At 47.6% G+C, this 15,512-nt stretch overlaps 1 protein-coding gene across 1 annotated transcript in view; it reads right to left on the bottom strand.

The window, feature by feature from the left end:
* The window catches only part of ryr2a (ryanodine receptor 2a (cardiac)), a 1,161,183-nt gene that overhangs the window by 83,318 nt on the left and 1,062,353 nt on the right, over window positions 1-15,512 (bottom strand). Inside the window, 1 exon segment of the mRNA XM_056296806.1 lies at window positions 2,576-2,710. Within this exon segment, the coding sequence (XP_056152781.1) occupies window positions 2,576-2,710 (135 nt within the window).

Below are 15,512 nucleotides of genomic sequence, written 5' to 3'. Positions count from 1 at the left end.
TTTCATGTAAACCTACATGGCCAATAAACTTCATTCTGATTCTGATTGAACTACATGTGTAATATTTTGAAATCGCTCAATCGGAGGCACAACCAGTTCATTTATGACGAAATTTGTGCATGGCACAAATTTGGTCATAAATCAATGCCATTTTGTCCAAACATAATCAAACTTGGTGTATATTTTTAATGAAGCTGTTGAAGATTTGAACTCCTAATTGCCTATGTCGGCTTGAATTATTTTTCTTCAGAAATTTTTGCGCAAATTTCTGTGAGATGGTAAATAGAAGATATAAAAGATTTTTTCCATTCATTGATGTGGAAATGCTAAACAAGAAACATGACCCCAATTAGCCTGATGGGGGCACTATACTTACTTTGAAAAGTCACGATTCCTATGCCATAAAACATAGTTACATAAAACTTGGTACAGATATCCATCTATCCCCACTCTACATATTTATCCACTAAAATCCACCTGACTAGATTTCCCCCCATTTTGACAATTTTCAAAAACAAATTTTTGACATCTCCTCCTAAATCGTAGGTCCGATTTTTACCAACTTTCTGTGGATCGTCATTGTCAGCTCATTAAAAGTTGCATCAATTATTTGGTTTTCAAGATATTGACCAATAAACTTCAAAAGGGCATGGCTCAGCACATAAATAGACCAAAGTCAACAACCGTTGGGCCAATCACCACAAAACTTGGAGGATATGTCCACATAAGTACCTGAAAAATACTCTGAATGTTTCATTCAAATCAACTACTAGGGGCGCTACAAATGCAAAAGAACTAGCGCATTATAACACAAAGACTATAAATCAGAAAGGATTTGTCCAATCATGACAAAACTCAAAGGATATGTTTCAAAACAATAGAAGAATAGAATACACTATTTTTCATTGTACATACATGCAACGAAATTCACTCTCTGCATTTAACCTATCCTAGCTGTGTAGATAGGAGCAGTGGGCAGCCGCCGTGTAAGCGCTTGCGACCAACTCCAGTCATTTCTTCCTATAGCCTCGGTCAGGGGCACAGACAGGCATATCAACCCTAATATACATGTCTTTGATGTTGGGAGGAAACCAGAGCACCCGAGGGAAAACCACACAGACACGGGGAGAACATACAAACTCCTCACAGAAAGGACCTGGGGAGGCCTGGGGGTTCAAACCCAGCACCTTCTTGCTGGGAGGCAACAGTGCTAACCACTGGGCCACCGTGTCGCCCAATGTTGAACCATGTGTGTAAAACTATTTTAAAATTTCTTGATAGGGGGCGCCACCAGTTCCAAACAGCCGCATTGGCATATTGCAAATTTGGTCATAAATCAATGACATTTTTTCCAAACATCACCAAACTTGGTGTATATTTTAATTAACTTAAGACTTGGACTACTTTTATTGTCATTTCCTCATATGCATGTCTCACACATACAAAGGAACAAATTTATGTTTCACAACGACCATAGTGTCCCATAAAAACAAATAACACACAATAAATATTAAAAACAAAAAGTGCATTAAAAGCAAAAAGACCTAAGCATCACAAGCACACCTGACACGGACAGTGAGGAAGACGGTCAAAAAGTCATTTTGTGGAAGGTCTAAGTGTTCAGGTTGTTGAGGATCCTCACAGCCTGAGGAATGAAACTGTTGCATAGTCTGGTGGAGGCAGCACGGATGCTCCGGTACCTCCTGCCAGAGGGTAGTAGGATGAAGTGGATGTGAGAAGGATGGGTGGGGTCCTTCATGATGCTGAGAGCCTTCCGGGTACACCGTGCATCATAGATGGCCTGTATGGATGGGAGAGCAGTTCCTATGATCTTTCCAGCTGTCTTCACTATCTGCTGTAGCGATTTGCGGTCGAAGGCCTTGCGGTTCTCATGCCAGACAGCGATACAGCTGGTCAGAATGCTCTCTATGGTGCCTCTGTAGAATGTGATGAGGATGGGTGGGGGGAGGCTCGCCTTCTTCAGACACTGCAGGAAGTGAAGATGCTGCTGGGCCTTTTTGGAGAGCGCAGTGACATGTGAGGACCAGGAGAGGTCTTCTGTGATGTGAACTCCCAGGAACTTAACACTACTGGCTCTCTCCGCGTCCATACCATTGATGGTCAGAGGGGTATGGTGGGCGCTGGCCCCTGTAATTGTGCTTCCCAATAGAGTTGACATTCTTTCTCGCAGTGTCAGACACATTAGAAAACAAAAACGCCGAGTTGTTTGGTCCGGTGAGGTCACTGCGTCTACACGCGCCGCCATGTTTTCTATGTCACTTCTCAATTCTCAACTCTCTCACTCACAATTAAGCTGTCTGCTTTACACCTCTAATGGTCTGTGTTGTCTTAAACTACGGACTCGCTGCTTGTGGCTATATTTCACTTGTTGTCATTGCTTGTTATCCTTATTTTGATATTTTTTAAAAACAATTAAATGGTTAGCCAATTTAATTTTAATGTTTCAGACCTCGTGAGATTAATCATCTTCCACCATTACTTATTGTTATGTTTTAGTCAGTCTCATGCAATGAACAAACTAGGCTAATGCGTTCTGTCCCATTCCTCTACTCACTGTCAACATGTCATCACACTTCATATCTGGCGATTCTCCATCTTCGCTCTTGTTGTAGAACTTTCTGAAAAAGTTGAAGGCCACTACTGTGTAGAGGTACACTACCACTGCCAGTAGGCCTACTGTCAACACCAGCTGAATGAAGAAGGGGAGAGAAAGGCAAAGTGGTTAATTATTAATGCAGGGTAAAAACACGACTGCAAGAAGAGCAAAGCAGGAGGGCAAAAGGGGGAAATGTAAAAATGAAATTTGAAACTTTTGCTTTGGCAAATAGGTAGATAGACAGCAAGTCTAAAAAAAACTGTAAACATGATAATTATTCATGCCATTCACCTATCTTAAACATCTGACACATTTTCAAACATTTTTTCTTAATATTAATTTCATTTTCTGTAATTAAATTTACATTTGTTGGAAAGTTGAGTGGAATCCAACACAAAAAAGTGCACAATATTAAGCAGTTGCAGTTGCATCCTAACTATAATTAAGAAACAATACTGTAGCGAATGCAGGGGCAGCCGGGAACCGCCGCAGCCGGGTCTCCCGCACCACGGGCGACTATGTTAACCAGTTGACTAAAGGGTCCAAACCGTTAGCCAAGGGCTAACGTGTCTACTTATTCGTGTACGTTACACTATTCATTGTGGTATTAGTGGAGGTCCAGCAGTATTTCTGGGTGATGTGCAGAACATCTAGCCTAACCATGCTACCATAAGGTGCCTTGCAAAACTATTTAGCCCCCTTGACAGTCATCACTAAATTCTGGATTATAAAAGATTGTAACGTGCATGGATAAGTAGACACGTTGCTCCTTGACTAACGGGTCGGACCCTTTAGTCTACTGGTTAACGTTGTCGCTTGCGGAGTGGGAGACAAGGGTTCGCGTCCCGGCTGTGGCGGTACCCGGGCTGCCCCCCTGAATTCGCTACATTGGTGTCAGAAGTGGGATGGTAAGTCCAGCGCTTCCCGAAAGAGGGGGGTAGGGGTCGGACCCTTTAATCGGCTGGCTAACGTTGTCGCTTGTGGTGTGGGAAACACGGGTTCGCGTCCCGTCTGTGGTGGTGCCCCCCTCCCGAATTCGCTACAATACTCACACATCTGTTCCTGAGCAATATTATTTTTGTGAACCCATAAACTCTAACAGATGTTCCCAAAGCCAAAATAAGATATGTTTCGCTGACTTTTTTAACATGAATTAAAAACTAAACTATAGCACTTGCGTAAGTATTTAACCCTCACATATCAATACTTTGTTGAGTACCCTTTTGCTGCAATTGTCATGGGTGTGTGATCTGGGTCATCGGGGCTCGCCCGTCCCCATCCCCTGATTGGTGTTTCGATTCACCTGCGCCCGTTTGCCTGAGTGACCCTGATTGCCCGGCTTCACTCACTTGTTCCCCTTTCTCCGATTGGCTGTACGGTTCCTGCCCTGTCCTGCACACCTGTGCCCAATCGCTCTCCCCGTTCTCCGATTGGCTTGCCTGTTCTTGCCCTGTCCTGCACACCTGCATCCAGTCTCCCTGATTGGCTCCCCTGTGTATATATTCCCCCTGGATGGCCGGGCTTCTCATCGGATCGTCTCACAGAGACACTCACAGAGACGCGGACTCTTGGTCACCGGACGTGACATGTCCTGTTGCGAGCCTTCCCTGCTGTCTGTACCTGCAAGTTCTTGTTTAATAAAACCTTGTTCTAGCCCAGTTTGTCTCCGCTGTCTGCACCATTGTCCTCTTCCTGCTCCTGTTGTGACAGCAATAACAGCCATGATTCTCTTGGGGTAAGTATATACAAGCTTTGCACATTCTTCTGGAGTAATTTTTGCCCATTCTTGGCAAAATTTTTACAGCTATTGCAGGTTGGTGGGATGGCGTCTCTGGACTGCGATTTTCAGTCTGTGCCACAGCTTTTCAGTGGGGTTGAGGTCCAGACTTTGACTTGGCCACTGAGCCATGCCATTGTTGCTTTAGCCTTGTGCTTAAGATCACTGTCCTGCTGGAAGGTCAACCTTCTCCCAAGCTTCAGTTTTACGGCAGACAGCAACAGGTTTTCTTCGAATATTTCCTTGTATTTGTAAACTTCAATCCAGCTTTTGTCACAAACATAGTACTGAGACTGCATTATTAAGTGTCCAATGACATTCTTATGCAGGCTGACAAAGGTGAATACACTGTTCTTATTCTCCCATATTTATCTGCTGCCTTTGATGCCATTTTACTTGATAGGTTGGAGAACTGGGTTGGCGTTTCTGGTACAGCGTTAAATTGGTTTATCACTTTCAAGACATGCTACTCAGATCTATTTCTCTGCCAAACCCAATAACCTGAATCAACTGTCCTCCCGCCATGCTCCATGATTGCTTAGCTGCCACCAAAGACTGGATTTCCCTTTCATTTCATTATCATTTAATCCACTCATGGTAATGCACAGCTCCAGACAGAAACAAGCAATTCATAGTCGAACACAAATCAATTTATACATTCCATGATTGAAAAGGAGCAGGGAGAAGAAAATTCTTATTTTACCTGCCCCTTACTCAAACCTAAATAAACAACAGAATAGATGTTCTGTCAGTCAGTTACTAAACAACTAATATAATACTTACAGCAACATGAGAAATTAAAAAGAACCAAAAAGCCATACACAATAATTCACCATCAACTGAAAACCCATTAACTGACAACTCCATTATTGTGTAATTATTATTTCCTTATACATTTTCTTGAACTGAAATATATTTATACAACCCTTTAGATCCTTCTCTAAAGAATTCCATAGTTTGACGCCACATATCTGCTTTAAAGTAGTACGTGCATACTGATGTTTAAAATTAAATTTCCTTCTATGGTCCTCGTCCTCTGAACTAAAAACAATTTCTGTAAATCGTCTGGTAATACTCTGCTTTTTGCCCTGTACATAACTAACAATTCAATTCAAATTAATTCAATTTATTGTCATTAAAAACAATGTGCAGGCACATGTTAAAAATGAAATGTGAGGGCTGTGGCTTCACGAAACAGTGCAAGACAGACACAGCAAACACAATATAAGATATACACACATGAAGACCAAAAGCTAAAAATAAGTTACAAAAAGAGCTGGAGTACAAAATATTTAAAATATCTGCAGACATTCAGTGGGTAGCCACGTTCAGGTGGGCAACAGCTTGTGGAAAGAAGCTGTTTTTGAGCCTGGTAGTGCAGGCTCGGAGGCTCCTGTAGCGCCTCCCAGAGCGCAGAGGGGAGAACAGTCCATGGTTGGGGTGGGTGGGATCTCTGCTGATGCTCGGACCCCTTCGAAGGCAGCGTTTGTGATAAATATCTTTTATGGCTGGGAGCTGGGTACCGGTGATATGCTGGGCCGCCTTGACGATCCGCTGCAGAGCTTTCTGGTCTACTGAGGTGCTGTTGCCGTACCACACTGAGATGCAGATGGTCAGGATGCTCTCTATGGTGCAGTGGTAGAAGTTGGTGAGAATTTTGGGGGGTAGACAGGCGCTCCTCAGGAAATGCAGGCGTTGTTGGGCCTTTTTCACAAGGGCTTGGGTGTTTAATGTCCACGAAAGGTCCTCGCTGATGTGGACTCCAAGGAATTTAAAGCTGGAAACACGCTCCACTTCCACCCCATTGATGTGTATGGGGGAGTGGCTGCAGCTTCTAGACGACCTGAAGTCCAAAATCAGCTCCTTTGTCTTCTGCACATTAAGGACAAGATTGTTGGTAGTACACCATGATGTGAGGTGCTCAAAGTCGTCTCTGTAGGCCATCTCGTCATTGTTGGTGATACGGCCAATGACTGTGGTGTTATCTGCAAACTTAACTATAACATTTGAAGGGTGAGTTGGCAGGCAGTCGTGGGTAAAGAGGGCGAAAAGGATGGGGCTCAGAACACAGCCTTGAGGGGCACCTGTGCTGAGGCTCAGGGTGAAGGAGGTGTGGTCACCTAACCTAACAGACTGAGGACTGTTGGTCAGGAAGTCCAGGATCCAGTTACAGAGGGAGGGGTTGAGGCCAATGGAGAGGAGTTTGGTGGTTAGTTTGGCGGGGATGATAGTGTTGAAGGCAGAGCTGTAATCTATAAACAGCATCCGGATGTATGTGTTGTTAAATTCAAGGTGGGTCAGAGCAACGTGCAGGGCAGTCGCAATGGCATCCTCAGTAGACCTTTTGGGACGGTAGGCGAACTGATGTGGGTCAAATGTGGGGGGGGGGATAATGTTTTTGATGTGAGCCAGAACCAGTCTCTCAAAGCACTTCATGGCAATGGCGGTGAGTGCTATGGGTCGGTAGTCATTCAGACATGTGGATGTTGGTTTCTTGGAGACAGGAATGATAGAGGTGGTCTTAAAGCAAGCCGGGACTTTAGATTGGGAGAGTGAGAGGTTAAATACAGGTGTGAAGACCTCAGCCATCTGGTCGGCACATTCCTGGTAGACCCAACCCGGTATGCCGTCTGGTCCGGCAGCCTTCCGTGTGTTCACTCTGCGCAGTGGTTCTCTGACCTCTGTGGCTAATGGAGTGAGCACCTGTTTTTTTTGTGTTTTTTTTTTTATAAATTTATTTCTAGTTTTTCCCCTTATCCCACCCGATTAACCCAATGGCATATGGCCGTAACTCTTGTCGAATTACTCCCCTGGCTCACGTTTCCACAGGAAGGGGATAGTCATAACACCAGCTTCCTTCAAACTCGTGTCGGCTGCTCTCGCTATTTTACACGCTGAAGCCTCGCATGGATTTCATCACCTTCAGGCCGTGAAGGAGGCGTAGGGATAATGCTTTCGGTTGCTTGGCTGCAGGCGCCCGGGTGGGCCAGAGGGGTCGCTGGAGAACGATGAGTCCCCGAACACTACACTGATCTACACCCACTATCCCTTGGGTAAGGGTGGCCTAATGAATGCCTTACCCCGTGGATGCTCTGGCCGTGACCGGTTACGGCGAGTCTCGGATACGAACCTCCCAGCCACATGACGAGTGGGTTGCAAGAAAGGCGGGTTATTCCGCTTGGCCACCGGAGCGGCGAGCACCTGGTTTTCTGGGTGGCTGGGGATTTTTGTGGCTGGGTCAGTATTGTTCTTGTCAAAGCAGGCATAGAAATTATTTAGCTTGTCTGGCAGGGAGCCATCATGAACAGTGGGGCCGCGATTAGAGCTTTTGTAGTCTGTGATGGACTGAATGCCTTGCCACATTCGCAGGGTATCAGGGTTATTGTGAAAGTGGTCCTCTATTCGTAGGGAATATTTATGTTTGGCTGTTCTGATGCCCTTTTTGAGGTTGGATCTGGCTGCGCTGTAGGCCTCAGTTACCTGACTTGAACGCTGCATCCCGGACTTTCAGCAGCTGCCGGACCTCACTGGTCATCCAGGGTTTCTGGTTTGGAAAGGTGCGGACTGATTTTTTTGTTGTGACACTCTCAGTGCAAAAGTTAATGTAGGCTAGTATGGCAGATGTTTGTTCATTAATGTCTATATGGGAGCCCTGGGTAGCTGAATGTGCAAAAATACTCCAGTCTGTGTTTTCAAAACAGTCCTGGAGTTCAGAGACTGCTCCTTCTGGCCAGACAGTGATTGTCTTTACTGCTGGCTTGACCCTTTTTATTAGGGGTTTGTAGGCTGGTACCAGGAACAGGCAGAGGTGGTCAGAATGCCCCAGCTGAGGGCAGGGAGTAGCTTTGTATGAGTCCTCGATGTTTGTATAGAGATGGTCCAGGGTGTTTTGTCCCCTAGTGGGGCAGGAGACATGCTGATGGAATTTGGGCAATACAGCCCTGAGGTTTGCCTGATTAAAATCACCACCTATGATAAAGGCATTGTCCGGGTGTTTGGTCTGTTGTCTGCTGATGGCACATTGTAGCTGCTTAAGTGCTTCCTTAGCATTAGCGTGTTGGGAGATGTATACAGCGGCAATGGTAATGGCTGTTAGCTCCCTGGGCAGGTAAAAAGGCCTGCACTGAATCATAAGGAGCTCCAGATCAGCAGAGCAATGCCTTTCAACGATCTTTATATTGTTGCACCAAGAGTTATTGACATAAATACTCAAACCTCCTCCCCGGATCTTGCCGGAGTCCGCTGTCCTGTCGGCCCGGAAGGCTGTGCGGCCCGCTAGCTCGACTGCCGAGTCGGCTATGTTGCTGTTGAGCCAAGTCTCCGTAAACATCAGCAGACAGCAGTTCTGCAGCCTTTTCTGGGAGGACAGCCTGAGTCTTATCTCGTCCATTTTGTTAGCTAACGATCGGACATTAGCCATGAAGATGCTGGGGAGGGAAACTTTGAAGGGAGCGCTACTTAGCATAGCATGTAACCCGCCACGTTTCCCCCTCTTTTGTTTACGTTGCCGACGGGGGCAGTGTTTCCACTGCGAGGCCGGTGAGCGGATAATATGGATGGGGGAGTTGTCCGTGATGGTGGAGGGAAGTGAGTAATCCGTTCTGAGGTTTAAAAGTTCCTGACGGCTGTAGAAGAGCGCAGGACCTACACTTGTAAGTAAACTTAAAACGTGTCAATAACAAAGAAAACATGGCACTGAACAGGGAAACGCAGTAGCCGCTACGTCCAGCGCGCCGCCATCTTGGAAAAACAATGGCTGTAACTCAACTAAATCTTTAAGTTTCATTAATCTTGACTTGATAAACAGTCCGTCGGTGTGTTCCCTTGGATCCACTTCATGGATAATTCTTACTGCTCTTTTCTGTAATATAAACAATAGCTTTATGTTGCTCATATACGTGTTGCCCCACACTTCCACACAGTAACTAAAATATGGCAAAATAAGTGGACAGTACAGAATTCGAATTACCTTGTGATTTAACAGGTATTTTGCTTTGTTCAAAACAGAAATATTCTTAGAAACCTTTGTTTTTACATATGATATATGAGATTTCCATGTCAGTTTGTCATCCATTGTTACACCGAAGAATCTAAACTCTGATACGGACTTTATAGTCTTGTTTTTAATTTCCTCCATCTAAACCCCGACAAAACTGAAGTTCTCAATTGGTCTTGAGAACTTTGCCACTGCAGTTGACTAGTTTATTGGTTCACTTCGTTCAAACATCAATCTTACCGCTAACAATCTTGGTATCATCCTTGATCAGAATGTCTTTCGATCACCATGTTACTAAGCTTGTCCAATCCTGTTTTCTTCAACTACAAAATATTGCAAAAAATCAGAAATATTTTTTTCTTTTACGGATATTGAAAAATTAATTCATTTTCTCCTGTCTATAGTACTGTAATTCCCTCTACTTTGGCCTCAACCAAGCTACTTTAAATTGTCCACAGTTGGTTCAGAATGCAGCTGCAAGACTACTAACCAGAACTAGACTACTAACTACAACTAGCCGTAGGTCCCATATTATCCCTATTCTTGCATCCCTCCATTTGCTTCCTGTAAAATTCAAAATAATCTAAGATCTTATTGATTCCATTTAAAGTGCACTGCATGATCTTGGCTCCAGTTATATTTCTGATCTTCTCATTCCATTTCCTGACCACTCCGATCCTCAAACCTCAAACAAAAGGTGACTACGCCTTTGCAGTTTTCATCATCATCGACCTTTATTTTAATAGGCAAGTTAATTAAGAGCAAACTCTTATTTACAATAACGGCCTATGTTGGGGGTAAGTGCCCCCTAGGGGAAGGGGATGGGGAGTAAAATAAAGAGAGGTAAAAACAAGGAACAGCAGTGACATGAAAAGCCAAGTACACAGATGTGGACATCACAATCAGTACAACAAAACATGCATAGTGGTCATACTTACGTGTGCAGAGGAACAAGGCTGACATATAGCAACAGGTAAGACATAGCACACACGTACACACACAGTAGAGCAGTAGCAGCAAATATGGAATAACCCAGGAGTTGGTTAACACACGTAAGCAGTGGTGGCTACATACGACACATCCAATGGCAACATACAACACAATAAAGCATTAATGGTATTGGCAGCATACAGTATCAGCAGGATTAGACAGTGGACAGTTAATTACAACAGACGGCACAATTAATGGGACAGTATAGCAGGCAGTTAGGAGGCAAGCAGACATACAACTCAGGCAGTTAGGATATACAGCATATTTTAGCCCCAAGCCTCTGGAATAATCTTCCCCAATCCATTAGATTTGCTGATATTTGGACTGTTTTAAGCGGCTTATAAAAACTCATCTTCTTTTTATAGATTCCCACCCCTGACTTCTGTTTTGTTGTGTTTTTAGCTTGGTCTGTTACTCCCTATGCCATGTTTTTATATTCATTCAACTTTTTTTAGACATTTATTCATATTTTGTGTATTGAGTGTACAGCACTTTGTAACTGTTTTTAAAAGTGCTACATAAATAAAATGTTGCTTGCTTGCTATATAGCTCCATCCAGTCTTCCCTCAATTCGAACAATGTTCCTAGTGCCTGCAGATGAAAAGTAACCCCATAGCATGTCTGTGAATTTTCTCATTCATACAGGTCATGGTTATCCAAACGAGTTGAATCAAGTGCAAATGGACTTGGTATTGTAGTGGGAAATGCCTGGGGATGTACTTGGAATGTTGCACTGGGCTCGTGCAGCTAGAGGACCAATCACAGGTTAGCTCGCGCTGTCACAGACGCAACTATATTAGACACCGCGGGGGAGACAAAGCGCCAGAACTGTTTAGTAACCATATCGTAGACTGTCACCTTAGCGTGGGATAGAGCAGGGAAACCTAGCGTATCCTGGGCTGGACAGTAGATACGGTGGCTAGCAGTGGTAGTGTTAGCAGCAGACTGCCTCGGTACCTGTAGCTAGCTGACTACCCCCGAGAGCTTCCCCAGAGAGACTGAGAGAGACATTCACCCGGTCACACCGGAGCCAGAGTACAGAGAGAGAGAGAGACACGCACCCCGGAGAGCAGCCATCCATCTCCCGCCCCGCCTAGAGCTCCGCCGCCCTGTTCCATCACCAGCCCTGGTCCCGAGGTGAGCTTGCTAACCCATTAGCACACGGCTAACTAGCTAACTAGCAGGCTAGCCCTAGCATTGGCGCAGCTATCTAGCTAACGGTGGTGAAGCCCGGTTTGTCGCACCTAAAAGTCCCCGCCTCCATCCATAGTTATCCGGGCTATAGAAAAACCGCGACAAGTGGTGTCAGAAGTGGGATAAAAGGTTGGGATTCGCCATAATCTCAACACCGGAGGATCCTGCCCCGGTCACATGGCGGCATAATTCAGCCTGCACACTGTGAGCTAACCCAGCTAGCAAGAAGCCATTTTGTGAAGCACTGTAATTTCTTCCGTAGTCACGTAAATCAGTGGAAAAATAAAAATGTCACAGGACAAAGAAAATGTAAAAGAACAGTCTGAGTTGAGTCTGGATGGTGCTGGTGTGGGGACAGAAGACCCCGGAGAGCACGCCTGGATGAAGCTCCTCCTGGCACAGATGGAAACCATGAACCAGACCCAGGTTCAGATACAACGCCGGATGGAAAACATGGAGCGCCAGACCCAGGTTAAGATGCAACGCCAGATAGAGATGCAGATGGAGGCCCTCACAGCGCGTATCGATGGACTAGCGGAAGCGGTGGCTAAGCGATCTCGTCCCCCCACACCTCCCATTCAGCGCGCCGATTGGGCCCGTCATCGTTCGGATATCCGGGGTGAGCCTCCCGGTTTGTCGCCCATCGCTCAAGTGGTGAAGCAGGGGGTTTCTCCTGGTGGCCCTCAAAGCGATAGTGGTGTAGGGTCGGCAGGGGCTGTGCTCGGAGAACGAACTAGCAGAACGGTGAGAGACATGAGCCTACTCTCGCAGTTCACCCCGGCCCGGGAGAACCCAGGGGCCAGACAGCGAGACGGCGCTGATCACCTGTTGCCAGCAGCTATGGCCGCAGTGGCTAACTTGAGCGACCGGCGCAACGAGGAGACGCCAGACAGGCCGAGCAGCAAAGCGGCCCCAGCAGCCCTGCGCTATACAGGAAATGGACCCAGTGAGCCCGCACCACTTACCAGCACTCCGATCGGTCATGGTGGAAAAAATGGAGCGACTGCAGTACCACCCCCCGACGGGATGCAGGGTGGCCAAATGTCCCTGGGCAGCAACGGCGGCCGAAACCTGCTGGATGACAGCGTTGGAGGGCAGGCAGGGTCCTCTAGAGGTCAACAGAGCCAGACAGGAGACCTTCAAAGTTGGAGCAGCAACCGAAGCTCACAAGGTCCCGACCGAGGACACGAAAATGACATCAAGCTCCTCGCCACTTTTGATGGTAAGGGCGACTGGGATAGTTTCGTTGGACCATTCGAACGGATGGCGAGAAAGAGGGGCTGGACCGACGAGACCTGTTTGGACGCCTTGTATCTCCGACTGAGGGACAACGCCATGTCTTTTGTCATCGCGCAGCCGGCTCCGATAAAAGATGACTACCACGCGCTCATCACCCAGTTACGCCGCCGCTACGGTGAAGAGCTGCCTGAGGGAACTGCGCGCCGTAAACTCAGCGAGGTTAAGCAGACCAGAACGACCCCCTACCATCCTGCGTCGAATGGTCAAGTCGAGAGGTTCAACCGAACTCTCCTGCAAATGATCCGCTGTTACGTAGGGAAACACCAGAGCGAGTGGGACCAACACCTCCACCTCCTCGCCGGGGCTTACCGCAGCTCACCCCATGCCTGTACGGGTTACACACCAAACCGGATGATGCTTGGGCGAGAAGTCAACCAGCCGCAAGGACTCACCCTGAGGGTGCAGGAAGCCAACGTTCATCGCACTTCCCCAGCCGAGTACGTTGCTGACCTGGGGGCGAACATGCGGGACACCCACGAAGTGGCGCGCCAGCATCTCCGTGCTGCCCAGCTCAGGAACAAGAAGGACCACGACCTACGTGCTCGACAACGCACATTTCACCCTGGAGATCTAGTTTATGTCCGGGACGACACCAGGAAGAAGGGTCGATCTCCAAAGTTGAAGCCACGGTGGAGAGGTCCCGGCCTCATCACAGAGAAGATGGGAGACGTCTTGTACAGAGTCCAGGAAGGTCGTAAGGAGAGAGTCCTCCACCACGATCGACTGCTACCCTACCTCTCAGACGACGTGCCGGTCTGGATTCAGCGGAGGCGCCATGCTCTGTTGTCTGCTCCAGCACCAGCCATAGGGCCGCAGGAAACACCTGAAGGAGGTCCTCCCATTGCTGACATGGAGGAGCCGGGGGCGCAGAGAACAGAGGAGTACGAAGGAGTGACAGAGCAGGAGGAGATCGATGAAGACCTTGATCTCCGGCTGGAGGACCTGTTCCACGCAAACGACGATGGAGGACCCAGCACACCAGGCTCCCCGGCTCGGTTCCAGCTGCTCCAACACACTGCTGCCAGCTACTCTTCAGGCGAGTCGACAATCACCCAACGTCGTGGGACAGCAGCCTGTGGTCCGGGCGGGCAGTCCAACGCCCCTGACCCAGAAGGAGACGAAGCCGACGCCGCTGAGTCCCATCTCCCGTACACCACCAGACGGGGCCGGCCAGTCCGGAGGCCCGCCTGGCTCCTAGACTAACTTTGACGGACGTGACTAGTTGACTTGGGGGGTTACTAGGCTAGTCACAAGAGTCCAGTATGGATAGCGACCACCCACATTTGTTTGACGCCCTTTGTTCCGGGCCTAGTTCATTTCGCGGGTGTTCTGTCCCGTTTATCGTGTTAGATTAATCAGACTGATCTTTGTAGTCTGTTGTTCATTTATGTTGAAGGGACTCAGCAGTGCTGGAGGGGGGCAGTGTAGTGGGAAATGCCTGGGGATGTACTTGGAATGTTGCACTGGGCTCGTGCAGCTAGAGGACCAATCACAGGTTAGCTCGCGCTGTCACAGACGCAACTATATTAGACACCGCGGGGGAGACAAAGCGCCAGAACTGTTTAGTAACCATATCGTAGACTGTCACCTTAGCGTGGGATAGAGCAGGGAAACCTAGCGTATCCTGGGCTGGACAGTAGATACGGTGGCTAGCAGTGGTAGTGTTAGCAGCAGACTGCCTCGGTACCTGTAGCTAGCTGACTACCCCCGAGAGCTTCCCCAGAGAGACTGAGAGAGACATTCACCCGGTCACACCGGAGCCAGAGTACAGAGAGAGAGAGAGAGACACGCACCCCGGAGAGCAGCCATCCATCTCCCGCCCCGCCTAGAGCTCCGCCGCCCTGTTCCATCACCAGCCCTGGTCCCGAGGTGAGCTTGCTAACCCATTAGCACACGGCTAACTAGCAGGCTAGCCCTAGCATTGGCGCAGCTATCTAGCTAACGGTGGTGAAGCCCGGTTTGTCGCACCTAAAAGTCCCCGCCTCCATCCATAGTTATCCGGGCTATAGAAAAACCGCGACAGTATATATCCGTGAAGACGTTTCTTCTCTCATCCAAGAGGCTCCCTCAGTTCGTGCCTTTCTGACTAGACCAAGCTAATCTGACTGGCTGGTGATGAAACTCAGAATTTATCCTCTATGGGTCATTGTCAGAGCTATTGATATGCGTGGCTCTTTGTGATCCGATGTTTACTAACGCCCGTCGCTAACGGAGCGATAGATATGAGTGGCTGTTTTGTATACCGATTTTTGGCCGCACCCGTCGCTATCGGAGCTATTGATATGCGTGGCTCTCCTGTGCTCCAATGTCCAGCCGCGCCCGTCGCCATCGGAGCTATTGATTTGCATTTGTTTAGCAGCGACGGTCGTTGGGGGTGTTAGTCTCGACTTCATTGTTCAGTGGTCATGAGAGTCGTTGGAGCCGGTATTGACCGACTGTTGTTCTTGGAGACTAGGCTTCTTGAGTCTCCTGGGTAGAGATGAAAGGACGGCATTGTAAGTGGGAGATAGGTGGTGTCGCAGACCTCCTCCTCTGTTGAGGGATGGTTTTTCCAGTTTCGCATACATGGCTTCCTTCACCCCTCTTTCAAACCATCTATCTTCTCTGTCCAAAATATGTATGTTGCTGTCCTCGAAGGA

Source organism: Lampris incognitus, chromosome 17 (assembly GCF_029633865.1).
Source record: "Lampris incognitus isolate fLamInc1 chromosome 17, fLamInc1.hap2, whole genome shotgun sequence".
In the NCBI taxonomy this organism is placed as follows: domain Eukaryota; kingdom Metazoa; phylum Chordata; class Actinopteri; order Lampriformes; family Lampridae; genus Lampris; species Lampris incognitus.
The sequence above is the reverse complement of the archived record's forward strand: the minus strand, read 5'-3'. Positions and strand labels throughout refer to the sequence as shown.